Source organism: Salvelinus alpinus, chromosome 20, assembly GCF_045679555.1.
Source record: "Salvelinus alpinus chromosome 20, SLU_Salpinus.1, whole genome shotgun sequence".
NCBI classification, from domain to species: domain Eukaryota; kingdom Metazoa; phylum Chordata; class Actinopteri; order Salmoniformes; family Salmonidae; genus Salvelinus; species Salvelinus alpinus.
The window spans coordinates 45,563,498-45,582,942 of NC_092105.1; the positions used below are offsets into that span (position 1 = coordinate 45,563,498).

The window sequence follows — 19,445 nt, forward strand, 5'->3', positions numbered from 1 at the left end:
AAAACCAGCCTAAAACCCCAAACAGCAAGCAATACAGGTGTAGAAGCACGGTGGCTAGGAAAAACTCCCTAGAAAGGCCGGAACCTAGGAAGAAACCTAGAGAGGAACCAGGCTATGAGGGGTGGCCAGTCCTCTTCTGGCTGTGCCGGGTGGAGATTATAACAGAACATGGCCAAGATGTTCAAATGTTCATAGATGACCAGCAGGGTCAAATAATAATAATCACAGTGGATGTAGAGGGTGCAACAGGTCAGCACCTCAGGAGTAAATGTCAATTGGCTTTTCATAGCCAATCATTCAGAGTCTGCTGTCTCTAGAGAGTTGAAAAGAGCAGGTCTGGGACAGGTAGCACGTCCGGTGAACAGAACAGGTCAGGTCAGACGTACCTTTGTTATTGTTTTGTGGATGAAACGGAGGTAAGGTGTGTCAAGCAGCGTGGTAAAATAAAAGCAGTACATATTCTGCTGTTCTATTGCGCGTGCAAAAACTGTTGGCTGTTTGCAGTAACTTCTTTGTTGTTGTAATATCCAAAATGGACGTGGCAGTTTCACCATTAAGGACCCCCAGTTTAAACCATCACTACTACTGTAGTGAAAGAAAGAAAGAAAGAAAGAAAGAAAGAAAGACAGAAAGAAAGAAAGAAAGAAAGAAAGAAAGAAAGAAAGAAAGAAAGAAAGAAAGAAAGAAAGAAAAAGAAATAGAGTGGTGCCAGTGTGTTAATATTCATCGGGTGGTTCCTCTCAAAACCCTTTCTGTGCACCTCCTCATTTCCCCATATCAGAAGGCGACAGCAGAGGTCCCGGGAGATGGGCTACGTGTCTGCGTGAGGAGAAGTGAGAGAGAGAGAACAGAGAGAGAGGAGAGAGGAGGGAAGAGGGGAGAGTGGGGATGGATAGGTAGGGGTGGAGAAGGGGGTGGAGAGAGAAAGAGGGGGGAGGAGGGGAGCATGAGAGAAATTGGGAAAGAGAGAGAGCAGAGGTAGAGAGAGAGAGTGGTCCTGCATAGTAGATTCGATCTGAGGCACAGACAGTGAGACCCAATCCTAAATAGACCATTTAGCCCACTGGTATTCAATCTTTTTCAGCGTGGACCCCATTTTTTCCACCAGAATTTCCCACCCCAAATCTAATAACACAACCATAAAATCGATAAATGTCTATTTTTACATCAACAAATAACCTTCAAATCATTACATTTTCATCTCTAGACAGCCCTTTTCCTTTCTTATCAAAATGCAAATAAACCAATAAAAACAATTACTCTATATATTTTGTATTCTAATTTATCTTTCTCAAAAACGTTTGTATATTGTCCCATAAAATCATTTGTAATCTTAATTACCCCCCCCCCCCCCCCACCCCCACCAAAAAGTGAATAAAAAAGGAATAAAAATGTTGACGCCCCATTAGGGTGACCCCAACTTTGAATACCACTGCTTTAGCCTTTAACCCCTGTACACTTGTGTAGAACTGAGTGGATTGCATAAGGTGCAAGCAATATGGAGGTAATTCTACCTAGTATCAGAAGGCGAGATGGAGCTATTACTTTACTGCTTACAGTGCCTTGCAAAAGTATTCCACCCCGTGGCGTTTTTCCTATTTTGTTGCATATCAACATGTAATTGAAATGAATTTTTATTTGGATTTCATGTAATGGACATACACAAAATAGTCCAAATTGGTGAAGTGAAATGAAAAAAATGATTTCAAAAACGGAAAAGTGGTGCGTGCATATGTATTCACCCCCTTTGCTATGAAGCCCCTAAATAAGATCTGGTGCAACCAATTACCTTCAGAATGCACAGAATTAGTTAAATAAAGTCCACCTGTGTGCAATCTAAGTGTTACATGATCTGTCACATGATCTCAGTATATATACACCTGTTCTGAAAGGCCCCAGATTCTGCAACACCACCAAGCGGCACCATGAAGACCAAGGAGCTCTCCAAACAGGTCAGGGACAAACTTGTGGAGAAGTACAGATCAGGGTTGGGTTATAAAACAAATCAGAAACTTTGAACATCCCACAGAGCACCATTAAATCTATTATTAAGAAATGGAAAGAATACGGCACCACAACAAACCTGCCAAGAGAGGGCCGCCCACCAAAACTCACGGACCAGGCAAGAAAGGCATTAATCAGAGAGGCAACAAAGATACCAAAGATAACCCTGAAGGAGCTGCAAAGCTCCACAGCTGAGATTGGAGTATCTGTCCATAGGACCACTTCAAGCCGTACACTCCACAGAGCTGGGCATTACGGAAGAGTGGCCAGAAAAAAGCCATTGCTTATAGAAAAAAATAAGCAAACACGTTTGGTGTTCACCAAAAGCCATGTGGGAGATTCACATATGGAATAAGTTACTCTGGTCAGATAAGACAAAAATGTAGCTTTTGGCCATCAAGGAAAATGCTATGTCTGGCACAAACCCAACACCTCCCATCACCCAAAGAACACCATCCCCACGGTGAAGCATGGTGGTGGCAGCATCATGCTGTGGGGATGTTTTTAATTGGCAGGGACTGGAAAACTGTTCAGAATTGACGGAATGATTGATGGCGCTAAATACAAGAAAATTCTTGAGGGGAAACCTGTTTCAGTCTTCCAGAGATTTGAGACTGGGACGGAGGTTCACCTTCCAGCAGGACAATGACCCTAAGCATACTGATAAAGCAACACTCGAGTGGTTTAAGGGGAAACATTTAAATGTCTTGGAATTGCCTAGTCAAAGCCCAGACCTCAATCCAATTGAGAATCTGTGGTATGACTTAAAGATTGCTGTACACCAGCGGAACCCATCCCAACTTGAAGGAGCTGGAGCAGTTTTGCCTTGAAGAATGGGCAAAAATCACAGTGGCTAGATGTGCCAAGCTTACAGAGACATACCCCAAAAGACTTGCAGCTGTAATTGCTACAAAATGTGTCTCTACAAAGTATTTACTTTTGAGGGGGTGAATAGGTATGCGCGCTCAAATGTTCTGTTTTTTTGGTCTAATTTCTTGTTTGTTACACAATAAAAACGCTATGCAGTGACGCTATGCAGCTTCCATGAAGAACAGAGAGTTCTGACATGTCATCATTTGGCGCATTGCACCAGCAGAAGTAAGTTAAACATTACCTATAGTTGGGTAAGAGTAAGGGTGTGGGGTGTGGGTAAGATACTCACCCGTACCAATAGCGTGGGTCAGTAGACATGCAGTGGTTGAGGCTGCGCTGGGCCAGGGCTTTCTTCTTGTTCAGGACAAACTCCTGCAGCCTCATCTTGACCTCTGTGCTGGCCACCGCACCTGGGAGAGATGAGCGAGAAGCCAAGGATTAGGGACTACAAAATGACAGGACAAGTACTACATATACAACCTTCAAAATAGCCTGGAGGAACACGTATCATTCTGTTTCCCGCTTCAGATGTGGTTCCTCCTTGCTGTTGGATTAAACTTGAATATAGATCTTTACATGCCCCAATGACATTTAGTTAAAATATAGTCTTTCTATATTATTTAAAAGTAATAGTAAACTGAATCCAATGGGGGAACAGAAATGAAACAACACGGAATCATTCTGTGAAATACTACTATAGAATGCAACCTGAAGGAGTGACTGAACAGGGCCCAGTTTCCCAAAAGCATCTTAAGGCTATGTTCTTCGTTAGAACCTTCGTAGAAGCATCGTTAAATCTCCGAGCTGTTTCCCGAAACCATCATTATTAACGTATCACTTGAAAACGCTTTTGCTCTAACGCCTGCCTCAGACCACTTGTAGAACAGCTAACTGCATCGTTAGATCCTTTTTTGCCCTCCCGCGTTACTTTATACACAGAAGATCTCCGCTCAACATAAAATCACATGGTTTATCCGTCCACCGATAACTTCCGAACAAAGTTGACTAGAAGAAATACAAAGTTGCCAATGTCTTTGCAATTTATATAAACAAGAGAAGTATAAAATGATGCATCACATGAAAAGATGACTGCATTATTAAAATATAAAGATTATACAGTGCCTTCAGAAAGTATTCACACTCATTGACTTTTTCCACATTTTGTTGTGTTTTGTTTTTTTGTCACTGGCCTACACACAATATCCCATAATGTCAAAGAGGAATTATGTTTTCAAATATTTTATAGATGAATGAAAAATGAAAAGCTGAAATGTCTTGAGTCAATAAGTATTCAACCCCTTTGTTACGGCAAGCCTAATAAATTCAGGAGTAAACATTTGTGTGCAATAATAGTGTTTAACATGATTTTTTAATGATTACCTCATCTCTGTAACTCAAACATACAATTTATATGTAAGGTCCCTCAGTCGAGCAGTGAATTTCAAACACAGATTCAACCACAAAGACCAGGGAGGTTGTCCAATGCCTCGCAAAGAAGGGCACCTGGACACTGGATGGTGTATCAATACATCCAGTTAGTACACACACTGTAGGAAGAAAACCCCCCAGGGATTTCACCATGAGGCCAATGGGGACTTTAAAACAGATACAGAGTGTAATGGCTGTGATAGGAGAAAACTGATGATGGATCAACAACATTGTAGTTACTCCACAATACTAACCTAATTGACAGAGTGAAAAGAAGGAAGCCTGTACAGAATAAAATATTCCAAAACATGCATCGTGTTTACAACAAGGCACTAAATACTGCAAAACAAAACATGTGGCAAAGAAATTAACTTTTTGTCCAGAATACAAAGTGTTATGTTTGGGGCAAATTCAACACAACACATTACTGAGTACCACTTTAATATTTTCAAGCATATTGGTGGCTGCGTCATGTTATGGGTATGCTTGTAATCGTTAAGGACTGGGGAGTTTTTCAGGATGAAAAAGAACCGTAACGGAGCTAAAAGTCAAAATCCTAGATTCAATCCTGGTTCAGTCTACTTTCCCCCAGTCACTGGGAGATGAATTAACCTTTCAGGACAATAAACTAAAAGACAGTGAATGTTCCTAAGTGGCCAAGTTAAATTATTATGTTGTATGTTTTTTTAGGGGGTAGATCAGCTTTAATATTGTAGATAGATTGTGGCTTCTATTAATGTAATTGTCTGCAGTATTTCCAATCCCCCAAATATATTTTCTTGTAAATATATATATTATTTCAAATATATAATAAATATGTTTTTTATATCAATTAGTATATTTGAGTTTAATATTTGTTTATATTTGTTGTAATATTTGTTCTGTCTTTTCTGGTGGATTAAACTGAAATTGTAACCAGCTTTCTATAACTTGTTTTAAAAATAGTTATATTTTGTATATTATTTAATTTTCAAATAACTGAAAGTGAGAGATTGTATTCTGAATGAAGGGAAAAGGGCCATTCTTGAACACTGGGTGAGCCATTCTTACTAATCTGCTAGAGAACCAGATTGGAGTTCAGATTTTGTATGACTGAAGCCTTTAGTGAGAGGTCCAGTGCTTTAATATTTAATCATTTCTGCCCTCCTAATTCATATTCATTGTATGCATTGGCCCGTTTAATTTTGTCTGGCTTGCCGTTCCAAACAAAGTTCAATAAAACAAGTCATTAGGTATACGCAGGGCCATAAATAAATAGGTAAAATGTGATATGACTAAAGAATTATTCAGGGTGATTTTTCCACAAATAGAAAGGTGCCGTCCTTTCCATGGTAGCAAGATCTTATCTAATTTGGCTTTCCTTCTATAAAAATGTATTGTAGTGAGATAATTTGTCATGCCTAGTCCCGCTCCCTCTCTCCAGTGCTCGACATCGCTGGTCTACTAACTACCGGCACTGGCAACAATCGTTACGCACACCTGCTCCCCATCATTACGCACACCTGGTCATCATTATCTCCTTGATTACTCACCCTTTATTTAGCCCTCGGTAGAAAGCAGTCACTAGGTAGTACTGTTTGCAGTTACGCTTCTTATGTTCTTCTTCTTATCTGCTTTGCTTCATTATTAAACTCACCTTCTGCAACTGCTTCCTGACTCCCTGCGTATTACAGTACGTTACATAATTTCTTTCTTTCGGGATATGAATACAGTGTATGTCTACTTCACCATTGGACCATTTTATTGGTAGACTATACGGTAATGTAAAAGTTGTATATTTTAGCGATCCAATATATAATATGTTTTTCATCCAGGGAGGTAAAAAAATTATCTAGATCCTCTATGAGGCTGTGGAGGGATCCACATTGCGGATGCAAAAGAAAAGATGAATCGACAGCGTACAATGACACCTTTGTTTTTTAAGCCCTGGATATTGTAGTTGGATCTGAATTGAATAGCTAACATTTCGATTGCCATAATACATACAGTGGGGAGAACAAGTATTTGATACACTGCCGATTTTGCAGGTTTTCCTACTTACAAAGCATGTAGAGGTCTGTCATTTTTATCATAGGTACACTTCAACTGTGAGAGACGGAATCTAAAACAAAAATCCAGAAAATCACATTGTATGATTTTTAAGTAATTAATTTGCATTTTATTGCATGACATAAGTATTTGATCACCTACCAACCAGTAAGAATTCCGGCTCTCACAGACCTGTTAGTTTTTCTTTAAGAAGCCCTCCTGTTCTCCACTCATTACCTGTATTAACTGCACCTGTTTGAACTCGTTACCTGTATAAAAGACACCTGTCCACACACTCAATCAAACAGACTCCAACCTCTCCACAATGGCCAAGACCAGAGAGCTGTGTAAGGACATCAGGGATAAATTGTAGACCTGTACAAGGCTGGGATGGGCTACAGGACAATAGCCAAGCAGCTTGGTGAGAAGGCAACAACTGTTGGCACAATTATTAGAAAATGGAAGAAGTTCAAGATGACGGTCAATCACCCTCGGTCTGGGGCTCCATGCAAGATCTCACCTCGTGGGGCATCAATGATCATGCGGAATGTGAGGGATCAGCCCAGAACTACACGGCAGGACCTGGTCAATGACCTGAAGAGAGCTGGGACCACAGTCTCAAAGAAAACCATTAGTAACACACTACGCCGTCATGGATTAAAATCCTGCAGCGCACGCAAGGTCCCCCTGCTCAAGCCAGCGCATGTCCAGGCCCGTCTGAAGTTTGCCAATGACCATCTGGATGATCCAGAGGAGGAATGGGAGAAGGTCATGTGGTCTGATGAGACAAAAATAGAGCTTTTTGCTCTAAACTCCACTCGCCGTGTTTGGAGGAATAGAAGGATGAGTACAACCCCAAGAACACCATCCAAACCGTGAAGCATGGAGGTGGAAACATCATTCTTTGGGGATGCTTTTCTGCAAAGGGGACAGGACGACTGCACCGTATTGAAGGGAGGATGGATGGGGCCATGTATCGCGAGATCTTGACCAACAACCTCCTTCCCTCAGTAAGAGCATTGAAGATGGGTCGTGGCTGGGTCTTCCAGCATGACAACGACCCGAAACACACAGCCAGGGCAACTAAGGAGTGGCTCCGTAAGAAGCATCTCAAGGTCCTGGAGTGGCCTAGCCAGTCTCCAGACCTGAACCCAATAGAAAATCTTTGGAGGGAGCCGAAAGTCCGTATTGCCCAGCGACAGCCCCGAAACCTGAAGGATCTGGAGAAGGTCTGTATGGAGGAGTGGGCCAAAATCCCTGCTGCAGTGTGTGCAAACCTGGTCAAGAACTACAGGAAACGTATGATCTCTGTAATTGCAAACTAAGGTTTCTGTACCAAATATTCAGTTCTGCTTTTCTGATGTATCAAATACTTATGTCATGCAATAAAATGCTAATTAATTACTTAAAAATCATACAATGTGATTTTCTGGATTTTTGTTTTAGATTCCTTCTCTCACAGTTGAAGTGTACGTATGATAAAAATTACAGACCTCTACATGCTTTGTAAGTAGGAAAACCTGCAAAATTGTCAGTGTATCAAATACTTGTTCTCCCCACTGTATATATGCCATAGTGGATAACCTTGTTTACTCCTCTTGACAATTTAATACTTTCTGAGAAGTAGCCATTATTTACTATTTCTACACCTTTAAGAGATTCTCCACAATGAAAATAGTCCAGGCATTTGTATATAAATCCCAGTCGTACTTTATCAAAGGCCTTTTCAAAGTCTGCTATGACTGCCAGGCCTGGTTTCCCAGAATTGTCATAGTGTTCTCTTGTTTCCAGTACTTGTCTTATATTATGTATCGTCCATGTAAAAAGGATGAATAATATTAGGATTAGGATGAATAATATCCAACAATACCTTTTTAATTCTATGAAGTGTTACAGATTTGACTCAAATCTACTTGAAAATCTATGGCAAGACCTGAAAATGGTTGTCCTAGCAATTTTCAACAACCAATTTGACAGCGCTTAAAGAATTTTGAAAAGAATAATGGGCAAATGTTGCACGATCCAGGTGTGGAAAGCTCTTAGAGACTTACCCAGAAAGACTCACAGCTGTAATCGCTGCCAAAGGTGCTTCTACAAAGTATTGACTCAGGGGTGTGAATACGTATGTAAATTAGGTATTTCTGTATTTAATTTTCAATACATTAGCACAAATGTAAAAAAAAAAAAATTTGCAGATGGGTGAGAATTGTTTGTATTTGATCCATTTTGAATTCAGCCTATAACAACAAAATGTGGAATAATTCAAGGGGTATGAATACTTTCTGAAGGCACTGTAGGACTTTTTCAATCATATTCAAATACATTTCATGTTCAATCAATTTAGTTATATTTTGCTACTTGTAGGCTACTCTATTTAATTTGTCTCAATATATTTAATGATGTGCAGCCTAACATGTGCGCAATGTAGTGCCAAATTAGTGATTTAATGCATTTTTATTTCATTAGAATAGGCCGCCTCAATATTTGCAGCCGTATGTGGTAGTATCTCTCCAGGAGCTGATCCCTTGTCAGTACTGTGAAATAATTATAATGTTCAGGAAAGATTTGAACAGAGAAAGCTGATCCGAGAGCAGCGCTCCCTTTCCTTCAATCCTATCAGTATCGACACATGTTCCAGCGACACACTGACCGACCATTCTCTCTGCATGGTGTTTTGGGAAACGCGTGTTACATCTTTCGGCCGTCGTAGGAAATATGCAGCGTTAAAACACTCGTAAGCCTAAGTTCCATCGCTATCGGCAAACTGGGCCCAGAACAGAGAGCAGAGTCACACAGAGATTCCATAGAGGGAAAAATACATGCTTTCAAGGGAATTCCACCGAGACAGCGGCAGTTAAATGGGCTTTTTTAGTGTGTTGGTGTGTTTGTTATTTTTTTAAACAAGGTATCACAAGGTGCGTTCTCTCACAGCTCTCTCTTCAATTACCACCTCGCCATCACACCGTTAACACTTCCCAGAGGGGATCCTCCACACGGGGAGAGAGAGATGGAGAGAGAGAAAATGGAAAGAGTGGAAAAAAAGAGCAAGAGTAAAAAGGGAGCAAAACAAGTGTGTGCGTGTGCATATGTCTGTAAAAGTGTGTGTCAAAGAGAAACACAATGAGTGAGAATAAGACAGAGCTGACAACAAGTGACTAACATGTCAAGCGGTGAAGCAGCGCGCGAGGTGGGGGGGGGGGGGGGGGTGGCACATAGTACAATATGATGACTACTAATACAGACACATTTTAAATCACATTTCGGGGCCTACGTGCTGACTTTTACGAGACTGGAGGCAATTTACTACGGCACTTAAAAGGATACTTTGGGATTTTGGCGATGAAACCGTTTACCATACTTCGTCCGTGTTGTGTTTCGGAGGACGCACGGCTCTCGACCTTCGCCTCTCCCGAGTCCGTACGGGAGTTGCAGCGGATGGGACAAGACTGTAACTACCAATTGAATACCACGAAATTGGGGAGAAAAAGGGGGGGGGGGGGAAAGGATGTAATTCTGAGCCACTCACTCTCCTGGCAACGCTCCTTGTTCTTAAGCAGTAGGAGTTTCTGCTCCCTCTGATGCTTCTCTATCTCTTGCTCATGGCGGTGTCTCTCCATCTTCCTCTGGTGCTCCAGCAGCTCCTGCTGATGCTTCAGAGCCAGGAGGTCCTGCTGGTGCTGCAACACAACGTTACTACAAACTTTACTACGGTGTTGATACAACTGCCTGCTGATGGCACTGCTACAGGGCATCTGGTACTGCATAGGAAATGGGGAGAGGGAGGAGAAGAGTGATTGGGGAGAGAGATGGAGTAGATACAGAGGGACATGGGGGAGAAGAAGAGGGAGACGGAAGGGAGAGAGGGGGGAGACATGGTCACAGATTGTCTGATATCACCTCATCTAGATAAACAAAAAACACACGGTTCTAAACACACACACACACACAGACACACTTCTTTTCAATGGCAAAAATCTAACACCACTGGCTGACATCAATATCACTAGATTTCAACAGCAAGTGCCCCCTACAGATTTCATATCAGCTTGGAAACACTCAAATTTCCAAAAATTGCATTCGGGTGAGAAGTTGTAAGTGGAGGGAATTGTTCATAAATATTTATTTGGGGGTGGGTAAACTTAGTTGTACCTGACCCTAACACTTTCTCACTAAATCATACTTAATAACAGAAGTCCACTGGCATGCTCTTATAATAAAAAGTATGTGCATCACAAGCAACACAGTTCTAGGGTGCAGAGATCCTGACATCTATAGCCACTTGCGGTGTAAGTTCAAATCCTCCATGGGGCTAACATTCATATTTATTTTATGTGGACTCAAATTTATTGCAGTATTGTGTAAAAAAAGAATCCCCCTGAAAATGAAGATTAGGGACTCAATTCAATCCAACCCGCAATGCAGTATTTACGCAGTAGCTCTTTTTCCAATGGTCAAATTAACTCACAAAATGGTCTTAGGTAATGTATAAAGGCCACAACTACTACCAGGGTGACCCCTCTCACATGTCTGCTTTTACTTTTCAGAATTAGAAGTGTGTGGGCACGGGATGAATATTGTAAATAAAAGATGTGAAAAAATATATATCTGCCCCAGGTGGGATTAGAACTCACAACTATTGAACTATGAGCAAACTGTTAGCGGACTGCACAACCAATCGGTCATAGCGATTAGGGGAAACAACGAGTTGACATGACCACCATTGTCATCTACAGTACTAGTCAAAGGTTTGGACACTACTCAGTCAAGGGATTTTATTTTTTGTATTTTTTACATTGTAGAATAATAGTGAAGACATCAAAACTATGAAATAACACATATGGAATCATGTAGTAACCAAAAAAGCGTTTAACAAATCAAAATATATTTTATATTTGAGATTCTTCAAGTAGCCACCCTTTGCCTTGATGATAGCTTTGCACACTCTTGGCATTCTCTCAACCAGCTTCATGAGGTAGTCACCTGGAATGCATTTCAATTAACATTTCTTTCCTTCTTAATGCGTTTGAGACAATCAGTAGTGTTGTGACAAGGTAGGGGTGGCAAACAGAAGATAGCCCTATTTGGTAAAAGACAAAGTCCATATTATGGCAAGAACAGCTCAAATAAGCAAAGAAAAACGACAGTCCATCATTACTTTAAGACATGAAGGTCAGTAAATCAGTAACATTTCAAGAACTTTGAAAGTTTCTTCAAGTGCAGTCGCAAAAACCATCAAGCGCTATGATGAAACTGGCTCTCATGAGGACCGCCACAGGAAAGGAAGACCCAGATTTACCTCTGCTGCAGAGGATAATTTCATTAGGGTTACCAGCCTCAGAAATTGCAGCCCACATAAATGCTTCACAGAGTTCAAGTAAAAGACACATCTCAACATCAACTGTTCAGAGGAGACTGCATGAATCAGGCCATGGTTGAATTGCTGCAAAGAAATCACTCCTAAAGGATACCAATAACAAGAAGAAGAGACTCGCTTGGACCAAGAAACACGAGCAATGGACATTATATAAATAAATAAAGAATTCATGGCACACTTAACCAGCATGGCTACCACAGCATTCTGCAGCGATACGCCATCCCATCTGGTTTGCGCTTAGTGAGACTATCATTTGTTTTTCAACAGGTCAATGACACAAACACACCTCCAGGCTGTGTTAGGGCTATTTGACATAGAAGGAGAGTGATGGACTGCTGCATCAGACGATCTGGCCTCCACAATCACCCGACCTCAACCCAATTGAGATGGTTTTGGATGAGTTGGACAGCAGAGTGAAGGAAAAGCCGCCAACAGGTGCTCAGCATACGTGGGAACTCCTTCAAGACTGTTGGAAAAGCATTCCAGATGAAGCCAGTTGCGAGAATGCCTAGAGTGTGCAAAGCTGTCATCAAGGCAAAGGGTGGCTACTTTGAAGAATTTAAAATAAAAATATATTTACATTTGTTTAAAACTTTTGTTTGTGTTATTTCATAGTTTGATGTCTTCACTATTATTCTACAATGTAGAAAATAGTAAAAATACTGTATTTCTTGTTACGATGGATGTAGCTACGAATATAAAAACATAATCCTCATAGCCTACATGTTTATTTTCTTCGTAAAATGACATAGATGTGTATGAAACGGTTAGCGATTTGGTCATATGCGGAAATGTGCCTTACAGTCTTTTGAATTTTGTGTAAAGTCAATTGTCTAGTCAGAGAAGCATCATGGCACACTCCACTTACAAAGACCATTCCCAAATAAGGCGCGCTGTCACCTGCATTTATAGTAAGCCTTGAGGTGGTACCACCCAGCACATCTAGAAGGGAGTGTATTTCATACCGAACCCCTCCCTTCTGAAGGTGCCTCTACATCACCGGGGGCACCAGTGTCGAGGTATTTGAGATAATTATGTACATGCAGGTAGGGTTGTTAAAGTGGCTATGCATAGATAATAACAGAGAGTAGCAGCAGCGTAGTGGGTGGGGGGGGGGGGTGCAAATAGTCTAGGGGGGGGTGCAAATAGTCTAGGTTTGATTAGCTGTTCAGGAGTCTTATAGCTTGGGGGTAGAAGCTGTTTAGAAGACTCTTGGATCTAGTCTTGGCGCTCCGGTACGGATTGCCGTGCGGTAGCAGAAAGAACAGTCTAGGACTAGAGTGGCTGGAGGCTTTGATGATTTTTAGGGCCTTTCTCTGACACCGCTTTTGTATAGAGATCCTGGATGGCTGGAAGCTTGGCACCGGTGATGTACTGGGCCATACGCACTACCCTCTGTAGTGCCTTGCGGTCGGAGGCCGAGCAGTTACCATACCAGGCAGTGATGCAATCTGTCAGGGTGCTCTCGATGGTGCAGCTGTAAAATCTTTTGAGGATCTGAGGACCCATGCCAAATCTTTTCAGTCTCCTGAGGGGGAATAGGTTTTGCCGTGCCCTCTTCACGACTGTCTTGGTGTGCTTTGACCATGTTAGTTTGTTGTTGATGTGGACGCCAAGCAACTTGAAGCTCTCAACCTGCTCCACAACAGCCCCGTTGATGAGAATGGGGCGTGCTCGGTCCTCTTTTTCCTATAGTCCACAATCATCTCCTTTGTCTTGATCACGTTGAGGGAGAGGTTGTTGTCCTTGCACCACATGGTCAGGTCTCTGACCTCCTCCCTATAGGCTGTCTCATCATTGTCGGTGATGAGGCCTACCACTGTTGTGTCATCAGCAAACTTTATGATGGTGTTAGAGTCGTGCCTGGCCATGCAGTCATGAGTGAACAGGGAGTACAGAAGGGGACTGAGCACGCACCCCTGAGGAGCCCCCGTGTTGAGGATCAGCGTGGCGGATGTGTTGTTACCTACCCTTACCATCTGGGGGCAGCCCGTCAGGAAGTCTAGGATCCAGTTGCAAAGGAAGCTGTTAAGTCCCAGGGTCCTTAGCTTAGTGATGAGCTTTGAGGGCACTATGGTGTTGAACGCTGAGCTGTAGTCAATGAATAGCATTCTCAAATAGGTGTTCCTTTTGTCCAGGTGGGAAAAGGCAGTGTGGAGTGCAATAGAGATTGCATCATCTGTGGATCTGTTGGTGCGGTATGCACATTAGGGTGGGTCTAGGGTTTCTGGGATAATGGTGTTGATGTGAGCCATGACCAGCCTTACAAAGCATTTCATGGCTACAGATGTGAGTGCTACGAGTCGGTAGTCATTTAGGCAGGTTACCTTAGTACCTTAGTGTTCTTGGGCACAGGGACTATGGTGGTCTGCTTGAAACATGTTGGTATTACATACTCGGACAGGGAGAAGTTGAAAATGTCAGTGAAGACACTTGCCAGTTGGTCAGCGCATGCTAGGAGTACACATCCTGGTAATCCATCTGGCACAGCGGCCTTGTGAATGTTGACCTGTTTAAAGGTCTTACTCACATCGGCTGCGGAGAGCGTGATCACATAGTCATTCGAAACAGTTGGTTCTCTCATGCATGTTTCAGTGTTACTTGCTTCGAAGCGAGCACTGGGCAGCTCTTGGCTCTCCTTCCCTTTTGTAGTCTGTAATAGTTTGCAAGCCCTGCCACATCCAACGAGCGTTGGAGCCGGTGTAGTACAATTTGATCTTAGTCCTGTATTAACACTTTGCCTGTTTCATGGTTCGTCAGAGGGCATAGCGGGATTTCTTATAAGCTTCCGGGTTAGAGTCCCGCTCCTTGAAAGCGGCAGCTCTACCCTTTAGCTCAGTGCGAATGTTGCCTGTAATCCATGGCTTCTGGTTCGGGTATGTACGTACAGTCACTGTGGGGACGACGTCCTCGATTCACTTATTGATAAAGCCAGTGACTGATATGGTGTACTCATCAATGCCATCCGAAGAATCCCGGAACATATTCCAGTCTGTGCTAGCAAAACAGTCCTGTAGTTTAGCATCTGCTTCATCTGACCACTTTTTTTTATAGACCGAGTCACTGGTGCTTCCTGCTTTAATTCAATGGTAGAGTTGAACCTATAGGGGTTGAACCTAAAGACCAGAATTGACTTGTTTCACTATAATTCACTATAACTAAGACTTTTTTAATGGAAGTTACTCTTTAAGAAGTCGGCAAGAGTGAGACTAAATGCATAAATGACTGAATGATAAAAGCCTCACTATGGAGAGCGTTTACATAATTTCAACCAGTACAGGTGGGTGTTGACTGGAACAGGGCAAAATAGAATACAGTCAGCATGCTGTCAAGGCATAATGTAGAGCTAGTGATGTGTCAATCACTGTGCATCCCACCCTACCTGGTGCTGAAGCCCACTGGCTGCTGTGACTGGAGCTTTCAGACAGAGTTATTTTTAGCCTGGGCTGCCTCGCTCCCATTGCCTGATTGAGGCTGCGGCCCCGTGGCAACACCGTGGAGGCCTGTTTGCAAAGCGAGCAGTTTCTCTCACTGTCACACACACACGCATATGCGCTGGTACACACGCATACACAGTTTCCCAAGGACTGGGTTCCTATTAAGATCAGAAAAGCAGCCCAACGTAACCGGCAGATCCAGTTACATCACACACGCGTGAGCTAGTGAAGCGCGGGTTGAGTCATAATCCGCAGTCTCCGCGGTTATATCCACAGGGCGGGTGGGTTTAGGGTCATGAAATATTGTGTGGATGAAGGGCGGGCGGGCAGGTGGAATAAAGAGAAAACAATGCATTAACAATCCATAAATATACTGTATAATTATTGTGCAATTCATATCTATAGGCTAGATAGAGGTTTTTCTTTCATTATTTTTATCTGCCGTTTGACAGTGACAAGACGGGGACTTCAAATATGGCACGTCAAGGGAATTGTTGCCTACTGTTCAGACGGGTTACAAGGAATAGTAACTGAAATCTGGACACTGACTGTAGGTTTATAACCTCTCACATAGCCTGATATAATATTAACTCCTGCAGAACAGAATTAAGCACTTATTGCAGTAGAACGATACACCAAATGTAGATTTTGGACTCTGGAACAGGAGTGGGGAAATATGATATATTTCAGCAACTTGAGAGAATGAATGATTGGTTAGGGACCGTCTGTAAAGGTGCCATCTTTATCAGCATCATAAAAGCTGATAGTATTTTAATCACATAAACTATGCATCCAAGCCAAACTTAAGTCTTTTCAGAAACATGTTGGGTCGTTTTCACAGCTTGTAATTAACTTAACAACGGTCGAACTAATGTAATTTGGTCATTTTGCATGGAAAATCTTTGCATTTTCTCCCCGGTCCCTAAACATCTTTACTGCTGGAGAGAAGCAGAGATGAAAGAGAAAACTTTACCAATGTCAACTAGATTGAAGCATTCATTCGATTGATGTATGACATATTTTCTGGTGAGCAAGGGCTTATTTAGTCTTCTAGTATTGTATCTAATTATAGACAAGTTGACTAACAAATAGCCTACCAAAATGTTGTAAATTATAAGCAGAAACAAAGACTGAATTAGGCAACAACAACAAAAAATCCCACACCCACTGTCAAAAAATCTCTGACTGTATGCTACAGCGTATTTTCTATATTTGCGAGTTAGGGTCGGGTGCTGGCCTCAGATCACTTTATCACTTGTAGTCGGGTGGTTGCGAATGGGTTAGTAGAAATTGTGGGCGGGTGTGGGTGAACAAACAGCTGCCCCACTTATCACTGGCGTGCGCACGTACGGGCACACGAATGCACACACACGCACACACGTGTACAGGCGTGTCCAGGCGTGTCCTCTCCTACAGCCATCCCCTCTGTCCTTACCACATTCTGTTGAGCCAAGTCCCTGCTGCAATGAAAATCTTTCTGCAGACATCCACACAAAGCAAAGGGGAAGGAGGGATGGAGAGATGGAGGGAGTGGGGGGTAAGATTGGGATGAGGGGTCGAATAAGTTGCGTGGTGAGGAGAGATCACGAAAAAGATGGAGAGGAGAGGACACACACACACACCTTAACATGCTCCTGTAGCTGGGCCTCGTGCTGGCGTGAGAGCTGCTCATGTTGCCGCTGGAACTCAGCGATGAGCACCTGTCTCTGGATCTGCTGTTTGTGTTTGAGGGCCAGCAACTCCTGCTGCAGCTGCTGCTCCCGCTGACCTGGGACCTGTCCTTGGTGGCACTGGTCGTCTGGTCGCGGTGCCAGGCCAAAGGGCTGGTCCAGGCGCAGGTCCATGGGAATGGCAGCCGGGGGCACCTGCAAGGGCAGTGCCACGCTCACGTCGACTGGGGAGAGAAAGAGAGAAAGCGGGGGTTACTGACATTTTCCATGGCTGTTGTTCCTTTATGACGTAGGATTCAATCAAAAACGAGAGGACACAGTAGCCTTTCCCAAGGCTCTTTCTCAGACACACAAACTTGCAGGTCCAATCGGAGCCCATTCATTGAATGACTCATAGAATAGAATATCCCCCTGACCTCATTTAATAATGCTCAGCTTTGGCAAACGGCTAATGACTCTTCATTGTAGGTCTACACGGCACAGATGATACTAACGACGGCTGTTTTTACACACTATGGTGTTTGATGTAGAGTGTGGTGGTAGGAGTTGTACCACGATAGGCTGCAAACAAAAGGGGAAAAGTACTGACAGCTACTACTATGTGCGTGAGGGTGTGCGTGTGTGTGTGTGTGTACGTGCTAGCGTTGCCACAATATGTGTGGACCGGGAACAGGGTGCAGTATGCCCACGTTTGAGAGGAGTGGTGTGTGTGTGTCTGTGTGCTTCTCTATATCAGCTCACAGCAGGGCACTAATCTCAAAGAGGAGAATTTCACGAGTTCAAAAGTAGAGTGCAGTACTACAATGACACTGGCCAGAAGAGAGAGTTTAGGTGGGGTTTAGGGCCAAACAAAGGAGGTCCTCCTCAAAATGTCACAGAGTTTATCAATACAGAGAAGAGAAAAGCCTGCCACTCTCATCATGGAATAGGGTGAAAATCATCTCTGTGACGCCATGGGTTTTGGGGGTGGAGGCTATGAGGGATATAGGCACAAAGGGGGCATTGAGAGTGTACTGAGAGGAAGGAGGAGGAAATGGTCTTCTGGGCAGGACACAGGGCTGGAGTGAACAACTTCCAGTGTGGTTAGTTTTAGAATAAGTAGATAAGAGCTTTGTCAGCTGTGGCTTCATTGCTTGAATTTGAATTGAACCCGTTCCTGTAGGTTCATGCTCTACAACATTCGCAGAGTACGACCCTGCCTCACGCAGGAAGCGGCGCAGGTCCTAATCCAGGCACTTGTCATCTCCCGTCTGGATTACTGCAACTCGCTGTTGGCTGGGCTCCCTGCCTGTGCCATTAAACCCCTACAACTCATCCAGAACGCCGCAGCCCGTCTGGTGTTCAACTTTCCCAAGTTCTCTCACGTCACCCCGCTCCTCCGCTCTCTCCACTGGCTTCCAGTTGAAGCTCGCATCCGCTACAAGACCATGGTGCTTGCCTACGGAGCTGTGAGTGGAACGGCACCTCCGTACCTTCAGGCTCTGATCAGGCCCTACACCCAAACAAGGGCACTGCGTTCATCCACCTCTGGCCTGCTCGCCTCCCTACCTCTGAGGAAGTACAGTTCCCGCTCAGCCCAGTCAAAACTGTTCGCTGCTCTGGCACCCCAATGGTGGAACAAACTCCCTCACGACGCCAGGTCAGCGGAGTCAATCACCACCTTCCGGAGACACCTGAAACCCCACCTCTTTAAGGAATACCTAGGATAGGATAAAGTAATCCTTCTAACCCCCCCCCCCCTTAAAAGAGTTAGATGCACTATTGTAAAGTGGTTGTTCCACTGGATATCATAAGGTGAATGCACCAATTTGTAAGTCGCTCTGGATAAGAGCGTCTGCTAAATGACTTAAATGTAAATGAATTGGAGACAAAGACCCTGTTACGTAACACATACGCCACATGACGTACACACATGCCAAACCCTGAACCAAAATTCAAGTTAGTGGTAGATAGTACAACAGTTTTTATATGTTTTGGTGGTACAACAAGTTAAACCTAGTTTTGATGTTTTACAGCTTCAATTCAAACATACAGTAGCTTCATTCCTCTACAGCGAGTATTCCCCAGGAGTACGCTCAATGGCGTTGGGGGTACGCTAAATACATTCAAAAAAACGTTTTTTAGTAGCCTCGTTCCACTGGCAAAAATAAAATTAAACCATCTAGTGTTCAGCGAAATAACAACACAAGGTCAAATACAGGTAGCCTAGTAAAATAATTAACATCCAATCACATTAACCACTCTCCGGTCACAACGTGTAGACTTGTTTACGTGCTGCTGTGCGGTTTGTTGCTAACCTTACTTTGCTATCTGCCAACTTTTCGACTTTTTTCATTCAACTTTTTCACCCCGGACGCTTTATCTGGACATGGTTCGTCAGGAACTCCACCAGCCGAAGCTAAGTAGTAACATTAACATTATGCCTTCTAATTGCAGTCGCTGTACTCATAATATACAGGGGAACGATCGCCTTATGGCGAGAATAGCCGTGCTGCAAGCCCAGCTTCAGACGCAATCGTTAGGCAGGGTAATTTAAGTGTAGGAAAGGATGAAACCGCATCTGTGCCACCAATAAGTACAGATAGTAGTATAAATCCCTCGCACAGTCCCCTCAACCTGAAATGTTTCTCA

At 43.2% G+C, this 19,445-nt stretch overlaps 1 protein-coding gene across 4 annotated transcripts in view; it reads right to left on the reverse strand.

Moving 5' to 3' along the window:
* LOC139546994 (histone deacetylase 4-like) overlaps positions 1-19,445 on the reverse strand; it is a 257,932-nt gene that overhangs the window by 85,404 nt on the left and 153,083 nt on the right. For all 4 annotated transcript variants that reach the window (XM_071356019.1, XM_071356018.1, XM_071356017.1 and 1 more), the window contains 3 exons: positions 16,767-17,038; positions 9,860-10,010; positions 3,167-3,287 (listed from right to left, as the gene is read on the reverse strand). In XM_071356019.1, the coding sequence (XP_071212120.1) occupies positions 3,167-3,287; positions 9,860-10,010; positions 16,767-17,038 (544 nt within the window). The remainder of the gene's footprint in view (positions 1-3,166; positions 3,288-9,859; positions 10,011-16,766; positions 17,039-19,445) is intronic.